We start from the raw sequence: 17,498 nt of genomic DNA, 5'->3' as shown, positions 1-17,498 counted from the left end.
CCCTGTAGTATTCTCTGGAAAGACTTAGGGGTGAAGCAGTGTTGGTTGAGGTTTTAGTGTTTGGCGTTTTGGACTTGTCGGTCCAGCATTTGGTGTGTTGGACTTGTTGATCCTGGGCTTTGGACTTATTGGTCCTGGACTTTGTGTTTTGGACTTATGGGTCATGGGCTTTAAACTTGTTGGTCCTAGACTTTGTGTGTTGGACTTATGGGTCCTGGGCTTTGGACTTGTTGGTCCTGGACTTTTTGTGTTGGACTCATGGGTCCTGGGCTTTGAACTTGTTGGTCCTGGACTTTGTATTTTGGTGTTGGACTCGCTGGTCCGAAGTTTGAAAAGTGACGGTTTTAAATTCCGTCGTTTGGAATTTATGAGAATAGCGAATTTGAATTTCGCTATTTCATTTTTGTTTGAAAAGGACGGTTTTTAAATCCGTCAATTGAAATTGTGGGAAAATAACGAATTTTGAATTCCGTTATTTTTTTTGAAAGGTGACGGTTTTGAATCTCGTCATTTGAAATTGTGGGAAAATAACGAATTTTGAATGCCGTTATTTCATTTTTTGAAAAGTGACGGTTTTGCATTTCGTCGTTTAGAATTTGTGGAAATAGCGAATTTGAATTTCGCTATTTCATTTTTTGTTTTGGCTTTAGCCCAACATTTTGTTAGACATTTGTTTGTGCTTTTGGGGATTTCGGCCTTTCGAGAAGGGTTTCAATCTGGTTTTGTTTTGATTTTGGCTTGGGCCTTGGCTTTCGCTTTAGCTCTGGCTTGGGCTTTTGTTTTGGCTTGGATGTATTGGTCCTTTGCCATCCTTCGTTCAAGGAAGGTAAAGGTGCAGACGGGGATGTACCCTTTGGTGAGAGGTTGATACTTGGTGATGGGATGTTTTTGTGGGCAATGGGCTTGCCTTCCATCATTGATCATGAACAAGGAGATGTTCCGGGTTTCTTATCTGGGTTCGTCGTAGAATCCCTTTGTTAAGAGCTCGTTCTAGATTGGGTGCTAATGAAACGTTTCTATTTCCAGACATGGAATAGGTAAAGAGAATGGACACGGAGTTTCGGGTCCTTTACTTACTCGGTACGGAACATCACTCGAGTGTACTCACATTGAATTGGAACATGTTGTTTGTTTTAAATCAATTCTCAAATCAATTCTCGTTGTCAACGGGAAATAGTAAAGGGGAGAATATATGATAGATGGAAATCGTGCTTTTATTTAGATAAATAAGATGTTAGCACAGACTCGATGAAGTGTGACTCATGGGGACAGCCCCCAGTTTGTCACTCAGGAATAAAAGGAAAAACACTAGGATAGATATGAGAAAGCCTAAAACTCGGAGTCGGACTCAATCGTAGATACGGATTCCTAATCATCACTTTCCTCCTCGAAGGTCTCCTTCGCAGCATCCAGCGGCTTGAATGTTTGGTCTTGAGCATTGACCCACTTGAGCACTTCACTCTCGTTGTTGGGAATGATATGAGGATAATAGTCCATGAGGCTTTCATCTCCTTACAGAATGAGATGTTCATGAGGGTTGTTTTCATCACTTGGTTGGCTTAGGGATGAAGCTACCAGTTCATGGTTGTCGATCATATTTTGAATAACATGTTTCAGTTTGAAGCATGTTTCAGTATCATGACCTTTTCCTTAATGATATTGGCAATAGGCACTGTCGTCCCAGAAACGGGTTTTCCTGCTTTCAGACGGGTCCGGAGTGGGCCCGATTGGTTGTAGTTTCCCTTCACTCACAAGCTTTTGAAGAGCTACGGCATAGGTTATGTTAGGGTTGGTGAATGTCCTTAGAGAACGTTCAACCTTGTTGTTTGACTTGAGACATCCAGAAGGATTGTCTTGACTGAGAGGTGCAATTATGATTTCGCCAGCTTCAATCATATCTTGAATGGCATGCTTGAGTTTGAAACAGGTTTCGGTGTCATGGCCCTTGCCTTGATGGTATTGGCAATAGGCATTACCATCCCAGGATCGGGCTCTTTTGTGTTCGGGTTTGTCCGGAGTTGGACCAATGGGTTGGAGCATTCCTTCTGAAGCAAGTATCTCCAGAGCGGTGCCATATGTTATTCCCAGATCTGTGAATACCCTTTGATGTTTTCCCATGATTCCAACATTGGTGTTTTTTGGGATTTTTTTGTGAGTTTTGTCTTCGTTTGTCAATCTTGGGCGAAAGCAGGATTTGGTCGTTGTCAATGGGAAGTTTTTGGGATGTTGCTTGGTATTTGAAAGGGTATTTGGCGAGGAAATTTCATGTTCTTTGTTGTTGGGTTCATGGGTGTCCGAACCATTAGATAATTCCTCATTTTCAACAACTATTGGTTGGTGAATGGAGGGTTGGTCTTCCCCTTGATGGCCAGTTTCATTTTCGGTAGTACCGGCCCTTTTCTCCAAATTAGCTACCCGAGTGTTCAAGTCATCGATAGCCACTTCAGCTTTGAGAAAATATTGTTGATGGAGATGGAGAGCATCATTATAGTGCTTTGTATGCCATCTTCGTCAATTGCATGAATCTCCTCATCGTCAGGAGAGATGAGGTGAGAGCAGTCTAGGAAAGATTCCTGACTGTGTTCAATAGGGTTTTCTGGATGGTTGTTCTTGTTGTTTGTTGAGGGAGGTAATGGTAATTCTCCCTTTTCGATCATATCAAGGAGGGCGCCTTTTAAGGGGAGACACATCTCGATGTCATGTCCGCGACCTTGGTGGTATTGACAAAACAGTTTTCCGTCCCATCTATTTCCCCGCTTGTTTGGTAGAGGGTTTGGAGTTGGACCAATTGGTTTGAGCTTTCCTTTGGAGATTAGCCTTTCCAAGGCTGTGGCATAAGGCATACCCAAATCAGGGAAGGACCTATGAGGTCGTCTGGTTTTGTTTGGTTGAGTTCCCAGGGGATTTGCTTCAGTGGTTTTGGTAGCCCCCCAACTAGGGTTGGTTTTGTCGTTGGCAAGTAGCCGGCTTTCAAGAAACTTAACCCTTTGCTCAATATCAGAAGAGAGAAAATTCCCGGTTATCATTTTGTCCTCAACTTGGGAGAGACGAGTGCTCAAGTCTTCCACGGTAGCTGGGAGTCGAAGGACCATGTTGTTGATTTCGGCGGAAGTCATGGCGGATGCAGATTGATCGGCTTCTTGAGTTCCTGGTTGACGATTGATGGCACCCAAGGGATTCCTATTGACATAACGATAGGCGTCATAACTTGTCTTGGCAAGGTATTGCACAAACAAAGCCAAGTGTGACACATATATATAAAAGGCAGTTATGTTGTGGAGACGCGACGGTGTGACTAGGTTATGAGTTCATTAAAGAGCGTGAATGACCTCTTGTGTTTGAACTCTTGGTGCATGACTTTGAACTTAGACTCGAGTGTCAATTTTGGCATAGTGATACCTAGACAGACGACTTCTGACTTAGTTTGGAGGTTTGTCGATGGCGTGACGCCGTTGGACAAGACGCGTACGCAAACTTGACCTTTGACCTGTAATGTAGGGGAAAGATAGGTTTAATACCCGAGAGGTTTTGACTCTCCTAACGCCATTGAATATGTCTTGACAATTAGGCGACACGGCCTAGACCAGAAGGTAGGTACTAACTTCGGCGGAGACTCGACGCTATCTAGACGACTTGACTTGAAATCGACTGGACTGTAATCAACTCGACGCTGAATCAGAAAGGTGGACTGAAATTTTCGAAAATAGAAATTTTCAAAAAGATTCATTTGTCGTTCTATGGACGGCTTCCGAAGAGTAGGGATCTTCAAAAGGTCGGTCAGTTGAAAGGGTTGTCTTAGGTTTTTCTTCAAAAGACGGTTTGAGTTGAGATTGCGGCGGCTCTGAAAACAATGTGTTGTTTCCGAAGACGGTTTTCGAAATTCCGAATCACAGATTCGGAAATCGAGAAATGAAGAATTTGGAATCGTCATCACAATGGCCATGAAAACGGTTAAATTTGTTTTCAAAGAACGTAAAATTGGGTTGAAAATTTGAAAACGGTTAAATTTGTTTTCAAAGATTTTATTTTGAATTTGAAATTTGAAAACGGTTAAATTTGTTTTCAAAGATTTGATTTTGAATTTGAAATTTGAAAACGGTTAAATTTGTTTTCAAGGATTTGAAATTGTGGAATTTGAAAACGGTTAAGTTTGTTTTCAAAAGATTTTGGAATTATAATTGAAATTTAAAAACGGTTAAATTTATTTTCAAAGATTTGATTTTGAATTTGAAATTTGAAAACGGTTAAATTTGTTTTCAATGATTTGAAATTGGAAATTATGATGATCGAATTCGTCATTACGACGAGTTAGAAAACCGTTTTTAACCTTTGAAAGACGGTATGCAGATCGAAAAGTGTGAGAATTGAAATTGTTATTACGACGGCTTAGGAAAGCCAAATTTGATTTCGAAAACGAGATTTGAAATTTGGAAAGTTGCACGGGTTGAAATCGTCATTACGACGGTTTGAAAAACGTTTTTGTTCGAAACTTGATTTCGAATTTTGAAAATTCGAGGGTAGAATTTGTCATTATGACGGCGTAAAAAGGCGCTTTGAGAATGCAACGGTCGACAAGGGATCGAGGTTTAAAACGGCCATTATTATGACGACGTAAAAGGGTATTTTGAAATGATTTGTGAAAACCGAGGTTTGAAATTGTCATTACGACGGCATGAAAAGGTGTATTTGAAATGGTTATAAAAACCGGGTTTTGAAATGGCCATTGTAACAGTATAAAAAGTTTTGCAATGGTCGGCAAAAGACCGATGTTTGAAACGGTTGTGAACACCGGGTTTGAAAATCGTCATTACGACGACATAAAAAGGCATTTTTTGAAATGGTTGTAAAAACCGGGTTTGAAAATCGTCATTACGACGGCGTAAAAAGGTTTCCAACGGTTGGCGAAAGACCGAGGTCTGAAAATCGTCGTTACGACGGCCTAAAAAGGGGTTGCAACGGTCGGCGAAAGACCGAGGTTTAAAATGGCCATTATAACGGCGCAAAATGGTGTTTTAAAACTTTGAAATGACACGGAAGGACTTATGATCACATAACACATAAGCACTCGCAGTTTCATTATATTATGCATAATGCTGACACGGGTTTTGGCTTAAAAGGGTGGGTTACACACCAAGCGATCAAACCCCGATTTTTGAGAGGGATACCAATCCAAACAAAATGTGTAAGGAGGGTGCCCTAGCCTCGTGCACGAAGAAATGAAAGCCCTTTGACAAAACGGAAATGTGTAACGTCAACGGTATGCTTGACTCAATCGGGATTCGAAACGCGGGGATGAGAAAACTCACGCCGACGGGACGAGCCAATTGGTCGATAAAGGTTAGGTTGTGGGCCCGGACAAGGAACCCGACTTATGACCATAATATCAATTAATGCACTTTAACCACGACCTCTTTCGAGTTTCACCTCTAAGGATCACAAAGACACAAGTGTCCTAGTTTTCCCCAGCGGAGTCGCCAATCTGTGGACATGGGCCACAGGCCGGTCTGCGGGCGAGATGCCACCTACCGGTCCGTGGCCCATGTCCACAGATTGGCGACTCCGCTGGGGAAAACTAGGACACTTGTGTCTTTGTGATCCTTAGAGGTGAAACTCGAACGAGGTCGTGGTTAAAGTTTATTAATTGATATTACGGTCATAAGTCGGGATCCTTCCCCGGGCCCACAACCTAACCTTTATCGACCAATTGGCTCGTCCCGTCCACGTGAGTTTTCTCATCCCCGCGTTTCGAATCCCGATTGAGTCAAGCATACCGTTGACGTTACACATTTCTGTTTCATCAAAGGGCTTTCATTTCTTCGTGCACGAGGCTAGGGCACCCTCCTTACACATTTTGTTTGGATTGGTATCCCTCTCGAAAATCGGGGTTTGATCGCTTGGTGTGTAACCCACCCTTTTAAGCCAAAACCCGTGTCAACATTATGCATAATATAATGAAATTGCGAGTGCTTATGTGTTATGTGATCATAAGTCCTTCCGTGTCATTTCAAAGTTTCAAAACATCATTTTGCGCCGTTATAATGGTCATTTTAAACTTCGATCTTTCGCCGACCGTTGTAAAAACCGGGTTTGCAGAGATGCCGCCTACCGGTCCGTAGTCACGGGCCACCTACACGCCAAGCCAAACTGTGGACATGCAGCGGTCTTTTGAAAGCCACGCTCGGCGGCGTAAAAATGCTTTCGACCGGATCGCTTTAGATCGGTCGGTTTCGTCTCGGCAAAGGCCAGGAAACGATGTAGAGATTTTCGGAGTTGCCACCAAGCATTTGTGGGATGCTTGGAACCCGTTCGAATCCACTTTATACCTAGGTCAATCAAGGCAAAAAGCGGTGTTTGACATAGGAACTAAAGATAAGGACTCGTCCCTCTTTTAGTATTCTATGCCTAAAATGACACTCGTACGCCCTGGATAAGGCCATTCACTATCCAAAGGTTCCAAGTAAGGGGTGAGGGTACGTATTGGGAAGCCCTTTAATCGGACACCCAATTCCGCCCGCGTTAGCGGCCTCTACTGATCGATCATGGTTGTTTAAGTGCAAGAGTTGATAAAACGGTAAATGCATGAATGCATATCCAAAAGTTTAACCTAACATGTGAGAATTCCCTAAGTCGGTTTGCTTATCCAAATATCAAGTAATTGATGTCGAGTTGGATTTAGATTGATTTGCATGTGAAAATAGAAATTAAACATCCATTTACCAAATTCGGGTTATGATGCTTAACACGATCCATTTATTGAAAAAGGGTGTCAAATGACAAAGTGTAAAAACGTGAGCTTGTCAATCTGATCCGTCATGTATTCGGTTTAACCGTAATCGGGATCGTCCTAAACAAGTGTTAAAAATGAGGCAGAACAGCGCCAGGCAGCCCCATAGCGGCGCGAGCCTATTGGCGAGGGAAGGGGCTCTGCCCAGGTTCGGAAAGATGGAAATAGGTAGACTCTTGGGGCGCGAGCCACGGAGCGAGCCAAGAGATGCCTCCTGGTTGTTAAAATGGTTGGTTAAAACCGTATTTGTGAATAAATGATTTGCAAGTATTGTTTGCATGACTCGGAATAATTACTATTATGTTAGTAATATTCGTTGTCGGATTTGCATGTTTGAAAAGCATAGTTTACAAATAGAAATGTAAAATGTTTGATTTGAACTAAATATGTTAAGTTCATTTCTTTGTAATTAGTCAAGTTTATCATCGTACTCGGACTAAACCGACATGGTATAAAGAACCAAGGATGATTATGAATTATGACTAACATATTTACAAATGTAAACAAATGAGAAAATGGGTAAATAAAATAAAAGAGGGTTAAAATACCCTTTAATTTGTAATTAACCAATAATATCATCGAATCACGGAATAAATCGTCATGGTATAAAGAACCAAGGATGATTTTTGTAATGGTCAAAATATGTTTATCATAAAAATGAATGAAAATGGTAAATAAAAGAAAAGAATTTCCTTTAAAATGTAATTAACCAATTAATATCACCGAGTCACGGATTAAACCGTCATGGTACATGGAACCAAGGGTGATTATAATTTATGACTAAAGAGTTTGTCATAAAAATGATTTGAAACATTCGAAATGGTAAAAACCGATTACAAATAAGAAATGAAATAAAGAGGAAAGACGAGAACAAACACGTTTGAGTCTGACCTGAGAACCCACAAGAGGCGCGAGCCTCTTTGCATAGCAAAGGGCTTCTGTCTCGGGCCAAAACTCGGTTTTGGCTCGTCTAACCTATATTTGAATCGTGTTATGCATTGTTCATGCATATAAACTCATAAAAAAAGTAAAGACATGAAATAAATGAGTTGTTTACACCCTCAAACTTACGTGTATTGATGTTTGCGACGTAGACGACTTTAGAGACTGTTTTCTCATAGCGACTACTCACGATCAAACAAGTTTAAAAGAGTGCCTTAAAAAAGGATTTTGTTTTGAAAATATGTTGAAAGTATGTTAATTAAAACATGTTGATTGCTGAATTGAGTTGGTCAAATGGGTCGGTCGAATGCACGGCGACGGTACCAAACAATATGTGTAAGGCTTGTGTTTACGATCGGTAGGTCGTAAACACGTGTCGATTTTGTGACTTAGGAAGTCGGGTCTAGTATTTTAAGGGAGAAAAGAGGAGGCGGACACTCACGTAAATATTGTGGTGTGTGAAGGGTGGTATTTATAGAGAAATGTGGGATGGTAGGTCGGTTGAGTTTGGTTAGAGGCTAAGCAGATACCCCATTGAGGCGCGAGCTACCTAGTGACTGAAAGGGGTGTATTGTCCCTTTCAGAAATTTGGATTTTGCATTTGTTCTAACCAATGTTTTGTTGGTTGTGATTTGTGGTCTTTGATGGTTGCTTAGCCGTGTAAGCTTGATCTTGGGTGATATTTGGGGTAGGTATTTTGTGTCCTTGACTCGGGTTTGACCCGTGTGAGTCGGGATTTGAATTTCGAGTTGGTTTTTGGCCCGGTGTCGGTTTAGACTCTAAATAGAGTCATTTTAATGGAAATGACATGATAAAGATATTCATGGCATTATTTTCGACATTCGAGATTTGGGTTGACTCGGGTTGACTTAGGTTGACTCGAGTTGCGGGTTTCTGAGTCGGTTTTGGGTCCGAAGACGGTTTTAACTCTAAATAGGGTCATTTTAATGGAAATGACATGATAAAGGCATTCATGGCATTATTTTTGACATTCGAGATTTGGGTTGACTCGGGTTAACTCAGGTTGACTCGAGTTGCTGGTTTCTGAGTCGGCTTTGGGTCCGAAGACGGTTTTAACTCTAAATAGTGTTATTTTAATGCAAAGGAAGTTAGAAAACCTTTTATGAAATCATTTTTCAGGTCCGAGTAGTGCATTAAACCGTCTCATGTATAGCCAATCCACGCACGCATATCAAAAACACGTTATAATCTGATCATCATCGGGTGGTTTTTTGAAGGTGCAGATACTGGGTATCTACAAGGGTGTGACTCTCGACGTGTGTCCGGGCGCTCGAGGTTGAGCCGTTGAAGCCGGATTCTGGATGGGGTTTGGTGGTATCAACGGCGGCTGGCTACCTCCCGACCCGGTTGGTGATGCTGATGTTGCGTTCTTTCTTCCGTCCATTCTGTGTTGAGTAATTAACGATGACGACCACTATGCCCCACGGTGGGCGTCAAACTGTTTTGGTATTTTTCTACCGAATTAGGTTAAATTAGGTCAAAGTGGTCTTATGCGTTATGTGAGAAGTTTATGATGTTTGTATGGTTGATATGTAAGCAAATAGAGACGTAAATAAGAGATTAACACAAGAGCTTTTGGTGACGCGGAAAACCCAATGTGGAAAACGACCGCGAGAAGGGGACGGTACCCTTCCAAGGATTGCACTAGCTTTGTAATATGGAGGACGAATACAGTAATGGTGGTACAGCTATCTTGCTAGTACAATGTCTAGGGTTTGATATGTGAATGAATGCTCTTTCTCCCTTTCTTCGCCTTATATATAGGATCCAAACCCTAGTAGGCTTTAAGTTGCTTGCATGATAAGTTAGCCGAATAACACCCTAAATGGGCTTCCTCTGCTGCCGAATTATAGCTTGCTAACTGAGGAACAATGCTCTTTCACTACAGGAAAAACGCGGGAAACTGACGGAAAAATAAAGCCCATACTGACGGCCTTTCCGTCGGTATTTCAATTTACTGACGGAAATTCCGTCAGGAATCAGGGTCAGCTTATTTCGTCAGTAAAATACCTGTACTGACGGAATTTCCGTCAGTCTTCCAAAAAACTGACGGATCTTTGACGGAAAATCCGTCTTTATTTATAGGTCAATAGTGACGGAATTTCCGTCAAGTGCCAGACATCGACGGAATTTCCGTCGGTTGTTCGACACGTGGCATTCCACGTAAGTTTCTGAAATCAAATTAACAGAGGGTAGTGACGGAATTTCCGTCAGTTTTTTAATTTTACTGACGGAAATTCCGTCAGTGGCTAGACACGTGGCACATTTCTTTTAATTCTGGGAAAATGATGGAGGAAATCACTGACGGAAATTCCGTCAGTTTTCTCACTTTACTGACGGAAAATCCGTCAGTTACATGGACACGTGGCACTTTCCTCTTGAATCTGGAAAAATGGAGAGGGAAAGCAGTGACGGAAATTCCGTCGGTATTTTAAAATTACTGACGGAATTTCCGTCAGATATATTAAATAACAGGCCTGGAAACAAGAAACTGCTTTGCCCACCACGATGCGTTTTTGCATCGTTTCAAATACTGACTGCTTTGCCCACCACGATGCCTATTTGCATCGTTTCCAATATAAACAAAACCTGCAAAACACATCCAATCGTCGACCGCCAAGCGGGAATCCATTTTCACGTCGACCGCTAATGCGGGAATCAATAGACAACAAAAGAGAAGGGGACGCAAATTGTTTTACATAAAAACATAGTCAAATTTGTACATTGTCTTACAAATTAAACAGAGAATTGTTTTACCATGTCTTTCATACTTACTAGACGACAATACTAACTAAACTAAAGTTCTAACCTAAAGGCTCTAACCTAAAGGCTCTAACTTAAAGGCTCTAAGTGTTTATAGGGTCAATAAAACTACCACCAATACCTCCAAACCCGTCATCACCACCCCCAAAGTCATCCCTTCTATGTGGAGTAAATTGTGAACACGTGTTTGGGGGTTGAGATGCTTGCAAATCAGCCCAAGCCTTTCTCATTGCCGCCATTTCTTGACTGTTCACGAACCCGTCTTTCAAGAGCAACTCGAGCGGATCGCTCATCATTCATTTGGGTGGAAAGCTGTGAAATCATGCTAGGAGCATAAGATAAAGACCGTCGGCCAGCTTTGTTAGGAGGAAGATCATACCATATTTGGGCCCCTGTATCTCCTGTCCCAAACATCCGGTTCTTCTCGTCAAATCCTCCTACAGCCTTGTAGTAGGCCTGAATCTCGTCGGGAGACTGTCCAGGTGGCAATGGTGGCTCATCTCCTCTTGGAAATCACGCGAAAAAATAGAAAATCGTCGAAATGATATATATATACCTATCTTTATAAGAAAGAGATTATCGTTCTTTGTAATAAAAATAAATATTAAATTAAATTCAAGAATTTACCTCAATATCAGCCGCTCGAGGGTTAACCCACTCGCCCTTCTTATTTTTCTTCGTCTTCATGAACATCTTGTGGGGGTGGCCTCTTGACCCTGAAATTATTATGGAAACAAGTAAAATCAAGTATATTTTTGTCAATCATATATATTAACCACTTTTTAAAAGCAATATAAACAATACTTACCAATTCCTTGAAAGCATCGGAGCAACTCTTCCGACCAAGAGTGTGGGTGCCCAATGCTTTCCCATCTTTCCCACCCGACTTCCTATTTGCCGTGTTGATTTTCGAATGTTTGGCAAAAGTAGCATCATTTGGCCTATTCCTAAGGTTCTCCAACCAAGAAACAGGCACCCACTTTGGCGGTTTCTTGTTATATTTTATTCCATTGATAAGAGTGGTAATCCGCCTCGTTACCCTCGCCTGCCACTCAGGAATAGGATCATACCCAGGATCGATGGATCTTACATGAGTCTGTTTCAAAAAACAAGTGTGAAATTAGTTATATAAAACTTTGGAAATTTCTTATAAACTTAAGAAAATTATTATAAACTTAAGAAAATTATTATAAACTTAAGAAAATTATTATTGAAAAACATAATTACCGCAAAGTAATTCCACATCTTCCGACGCTGTGCGTTACTCGCTTCACCCCACCTAGTGAAGTACTCATCTCCTGTGTTACAGGTGAATGACCAAGTAACATATTTCTTGATTGGTTCGTCTTCCCACCTGAAAAACACATAAATATTTGAAATTAAAACTGTAAATGTTAAGTTTTTTTAAACTTAAGAAAAATTAACATAAACTTACCAAAAATGATCTGGCCGAGCACGGGCCTCTCGAGAGAATCACCGCATGTTCTCCGTCTATCGTTGGAAATTCAGGATTTTCCTCATCCTCAACCTCGTCGTCCTCCCGATTCCGTTGAGATGCATTTGCCTTACTATTGCTCCCAATCATACGGCGAAAAATGTTCGGCATAATCACTGCATGTTAACAATTCAAATCGTTAGTTCAAAACAACCATTTCGCGGGGGTATATATAAACAATTGAAAAAAACACTATGGAAAACTGTGAACTAATTACCACTTGCCTCTTCTTTAATGCATTTTATTGGGTGAATTGAGAGGTTTCTTATAACCAAATCTTGAAAATTGAAACACACTATTGATGTTAAGCTAAAACGACATGTATAAAACAAAAAACCAAATAGCTTAGAACGACAAGTAATAAAAAACGGAGGGCATATTTTATTGAATGTTTAATAATTGTACAATTACAACTAGTCCTCCTCACTATCACTATCACTACAAATCAAAACAGGTTCATCTTATGAAAAAAGCACTCCCACTTCTTCCTCTCGATTCCTCATTTTCGTATCTAATAAGTTCTTCAACTTCATCTTCATCCCCTTCTTCTTCGACGTCTCTGTCATATTCCCCTTGACCTCTTTCCACTGTCACTTCGTATACATCTTCATCATCTGTATCTTCCAACAAAATCGGTGAAATTGAGTGATCATTCACAACCACATCTTCTTGAAAGACACTTTCTTCAATAGGAGCATCAACTTGTGATCTTGCCTTGGTTTTAAAAACCGCGGACCACGGAATACCTTGATTACCTTTCTTAATGGTTGGATAAGGAGCATAACAAACTTGATCGACTTGAAAAGCTGCCACAAATGGGTTATGTCCACGAAGTTTCTTTTTCTCGTTTACATCTACAAGTCCATAAACCTTATGGATACTAAGTCCTTGTGGGGAATTATCAAGCCAATCACATTTAAACAATATAACCCTATAAACCCTTTGCCCGGCATAATAAGAAAGCTCAATTACTTCATTTAGGGTTCCATAGTAGTCCAACCCTTCAGTTGAATTCACAGAAACCCCATTGCTTAACGTAGACTTCGAAACATCAACTCCCTCCTTATAAGCTCGAAACTTATAGCCGTTGATGGAATACCGTCTCCAAGACTTCACCATGTTACTAGGACCCAATGCTAAAGCTATTATTAGATGATCCTTCAATCTATGAACCTATGAATAAAAAAATGTTAATTAAGTTGTTATATTTTTTTCAATATCTAATAAGAAATCTAAATGTATAGTTCAATTTCAAAGAAAATGTATCATCACTTACTTGATTTCGGAACCATTTCGGAAAACTTTTCTCATGTGATGCCCAAACATCATCAGAGGATGTGACATCAGGAAAATTGATTTTGATATGTGCCTCAAATTCCCTATAAGTAGGGAAAGCATGTTTTAGTTATGTATTAATTACCTATAAATTCGATCTAATTTGATAATTAAAAAACAATTGAGTAATGATGAAGTATTAACTTACTTTTCATAAGTATCTAAAAAATCTCCACAGTTCCTTAGCACATAAAAATGAGCTTCTTCATACTCTTTCTCAGTTAAGTACCTCTGTATACATTTTCCGGTTGTAGTTCCCATGTCATCATTGAATAACTCAGGTAACTTAGATTTCAACTGGTCATCGGAATTTACACCAACATCTAAGTCTTTTGCTTTTGTGTCAATGTGATCTTCGAAATAAAAAGAACAGAAATTTGAAATTTCCTCTAATAAAAAAGCGTTGCATATTGAACCCTCCACCCGAGCTTTGTTGCCAATCTTTTTTTTTATATGATTAAGAAATCTCTCAAATGGATACATCCATCGATATTGAACAGGTCCTCCAACTTTTGCTTCATAAGGTAGGTGAAGAGGCAAATGCTCCATGGAATTGAAAAAAGACGGGGGGAAATATCTTCTCTAACTTGCATATTATCTCCGCAATGTTTGACTCTAGACGTTCCATAGAATCAACTCTAATCGTAGAAGTACACAGGTCTCTAAAAAATTGGCTTATCTCAGTTATTGCATTCCAAGGACCTGTCGGGAGCAACTCTTTCAAGGCAACGGGGAGTAGTCGTTCCATAAAGACATGACAATCATGACTTTTCATGGAATGTAACACCATCTTTTTATGGTCAACACACCGACTCAAATCTGAAGCATAACCATCCGGGAATTTTAAGTTAGCAACCCAGTCACATAGAGCCTTTTTCTCCGCGTTTGATAAAACAAACCTAGATGATGTGGTCCGTTTATAGCAAAGTTCATTAAAGTCTTCTTTACCCTTAGTGTCAAATTTAGTTTTACCTGGTACATCCATGATGGTGTTGATAAGCTGTTCAAAAAAAAATTTTCTCAATGTGCATAACATCCAAGTTGTGTCGAATCAGCAATGTTTTCCAATAGGGAAGTTCCCAGAATATGCTTTGTTTCCACCAACCTTCATTCTGATCTTTCAATCTTTTCAATTCTTTATCAAAAGCATCAACTATTTTAGGCAAGTCTTTTACGGATTCCCACACTTCATCACCCGTTAGTTTCGATGCGGCTATGCGATTCTCAGTTTTTCTGTTTTTAAGAAAATGCTTACAATTGTCGCGGAAAGGATGATCAGGTGTTAAGAACTCACGGTGACAATCAAACCAACAAACCTTTTTGCTATTTTTAAGCCAAAAAGATCTATGATCATTTTCTGGACAATAAGGACAGGCACGATATCCACTTGTGGACCAACCAGAAAGCATGCCATATGCCGGGAAATCGTTGATCGTCCACATTAATGCAGCCTTTAATTGAAAATTTTGTTTCTTAGAGACATCATAAGTGTCCACGCCGGTTTCCCAAAGTTGTTTCAACTCTTTGATCAACGATTGGAGGAAAACATCTAAATTTGTTTTCGGATTCTTAGGACCGGGAACTAGCACAGACAAGAACAGAAATTGTCTCTTCATGCATAACCAAGGAGGTAAGTTGTACGGAGTCACAATCACGGGCCAACAAGAGTATTTCGTCCCAAACTGCCCAAAAGGTTGAAATCCATCCGTACACAAACCTAGCCTAACATTCCGGGGTTCACTTGCAAAATCTGGATGCTCTCTATCGAAATGCTTCCACGCTTCTCCATCACTTGGATGTGCCATTGTCCCCCTTTCTCTTAATCGAGAGTTTTTGTAGTGCCAACTCATCTCACCTGCTATGTGCTTGGTTGCATATAGTCGTTGTAACCTTGGCGCAAGCGGGAAATAAGTTATTGGTTTACATGGAATTCGCCTCCCACTTGAATTCTTTTTACCTTTATACCGAGATGCACGACACTTTGTACATTCTTCAAGATTAGAATTTTCCTCCCAGAAAAGCATGCATCCATTGATACATGCATCAATCTTTTCATGGGGAAGTTGGAGTCCCTTCAGAACTTTTTTAATCTCATAAAAATTGCGCGCCATTTGATTTTCCTTTGGAATTATGTCACCAACGAACGACACAAAACTATTAGCGCATCTAAGAGATATGTTGTTCTCACATTTGATTGATAACAACCTAGCAGCTGCTTGCAACAAACTCATATCACTTCCCTCAAACACCGGTTGTTCACCTTGCTCTAACATTTTAAAGAACGAAGAAACTTGGGGGTTCGGGGTTTCATAACGCACTTCTTCATCGTTAAGGTCATCGGGATTAAGTCGATCCTCCAAAATTTGGTCAACGGTATCACGCAATGCATTTTCCACGAACTCACGGTAAGGATTCTCACTAGCATTTGTACTAGGTAGTTTCTCACCGTGATACGTCCATACATAATAATTATCGGCGAAACCATACGACCAAAGATGAATTTGAACATCCGCTTTCCTTTTAAAACCTAGGTTTTTGCATTTCTTACACGGACACCTCATTTCACCTAAATTCTTGTACTCACTACTTCCTTCCGCGAATTTAATAAACTCTTTCACCCCCTCTGCATATGCTTTCTTGGGTTTCTTTTTTTCGTCTAATCTTTCATACATCCACTGCCGTTCTAATCTTTTCATGTTATTATATATCTACACATTTATATATGTCATTAAAAAAGATAATAACCTAACAACAATCAAAATCAAGCATAATAAACAATAATTTAACATTTTAACCAATATAAATATTGTATTTCTTTGAATTGGGTCCTTATCACTCCAACCTAAACCCATCAATGTACGTTTTAAGTCACTAGCAAACATGTACTTGTGATTTATTAATGAGAAAAAAAATTCGGCAGCAATTCCCATCCGTTCTCCAAATACACAATATAGAATAAATAATTACTCTACATATGCATTTAGAGAACATTAAAGGAATTGTCACCAAACTCATTTCTCATTAACAAATCACAAGCACATGTTTACTATCTAAGTGACTTAAACGTACAAAGACGATCCCAAAGCGGGGACTATTCAATAATTACTCCTAGTGAGTAATTTTTGAACGGGTACTAGGTCAATATGAACAATAATTTTAACAATATTAAAAACAAAACATACAACAATGACTACTTTTCAATTAACATAAACTAACATGATTTACTTTTCATTTTACATATCTAGTCTAATTATCATTTTAAAAACTAACATCAATAATTTTTCAATTTACATATCTAGTCTAATTATCATTTTAAAAACATTAACATTTAACAAAATTTAACAATAATCTAATTAACAAAAAAATTAGATGCATACAATAAAACCGTCACAACATAAATTTAAACAAAATTGGCTTCTATCCTAAGTCAACATGCATCAACATCAACAATAATTCAACAGTAATTAAAACAATAACTAATATTCTAATTCAATTAAGATAATTAAACAAAAAAAATTAAAAGAGAAAATACCTAATTAGTTCAACAAAGAAAAAAATGAAAAAGAAGGATGAGAAAGAGGGAAGTGGCGGGGGGGCGGGGGGGGCGGCATGGGGCGGCGACAGGGGCGGCGGCAAGGGCGGCAGTAGTGGCGGTGGGAAGCTATGGAGAAAAAAATTAAAAACAATTAAAGAATAAGGAAAAAGAGAAAGGAGAAAAGAAGAAAAACAAATAAAATTACCTTATAGTGATGGCGACGGCGTGGTGGTGTTGTTGGTGGTGGTGGCGGCGCCGAAGTAGAGGAGGTTGGTGGTGGTGTCGGGTTTTAAGGTGGTGGAGGAGGGTTTGGCGATTTTTAATTTGGGGGAAAAAATTGGTAAAGTGATACGGGATGTTCCCGTGGTTGAGATAAAGGAGCCACCGACGGAATTTCCGTCGTATAAAAAAAAAAAAAAGCGACGGGATATCCGTCAGAGTATAAAGTCACAAAAGCGACGGAATATCCGTCGGTGATACCCTTATCGAACAATAATGCGGTCACTTTACACGTCACAATTATTTGCCCCATCGACGGAATATCCGTCGTTTTTTAGAAATATCGACGGAATATCCGTCGGAGGCCAATAATTGTGACAACTGTCATCACACAAAGCATTCAA

The 17,498-nt window shown here is 39.8% G+C and overlaps 1 protein-coding gene across 1 annotated transcript; it reads right to left on the bottom strand.

Moving 5' to 3' along the window:
* Positions 1-12,366: 12,366 nt before the first annotated feature.
* On the bottom strand, positions 12,367-16,048 carry LOC141602755 (uncharacterized). The gene is made up of 3 exons (XM_074422857.1): positions 13,489-16,048; positions 13,282-13,384; positions 12,367-13,178 (listed from the first exon to the last, which is right to left on the bottom strand). Exons 1-3 carry the CDS (start codon positions 13,887-13,889, stop codon positions 12,462-12,464), a joined length of 1,221 nt encoding a protein of 406 aa, XP_074278958.1. The 5' UTR covers positions 13,890-16,048; the 3' UTR covers positions 12,367-12,461.
* Positions 16,049-17,498: the final 1,450 nt, after the last annotated feature.

The sequence above is a fragment of the Silene latifolia genome, chromosome 1 (genome assembly GCF_048544455.1).
Source record: "Silene latifolia isolate original U9 population chromosome 1, ASM4854445v1, whole genome shotgun sequence".
Classification (NCBI taxonomy): Eukaryota; Viridiplantae; Streptophyta; class Magnoliopsida; order Caryophyllales; family Caryophyllaceae; genus Silene; species Silene latifolia.
The sequence above is the reverse complement of the archived record's forward strand: the minus strand, read 5'-3'. Positions and strand labels throughout refer to the sequence as shown.

Coding starts and splice junctions, on each gene's coding strand:
- LOC141602755 (XM_074422857.1), bottom strand. CDS start 13,889: ATGGAGCATTTGCCTCTTCACCTACCTTATGAAGCAAAAGTTGGAGGA. Junction 13,385..13,488: donor TTTTTAGATACTTATGAAAA/GTAAGTTAATAC, acceptor CCCTACTTATAG/GGAATTTGAGGCACATATCA. Junction 13,179..13,281: donor CGAAATGGTTCCGAAATCAA/GTAAGTGATGAT, acceptor TTTTATTCATAG/GTTCATAGATTGAAGGATCA.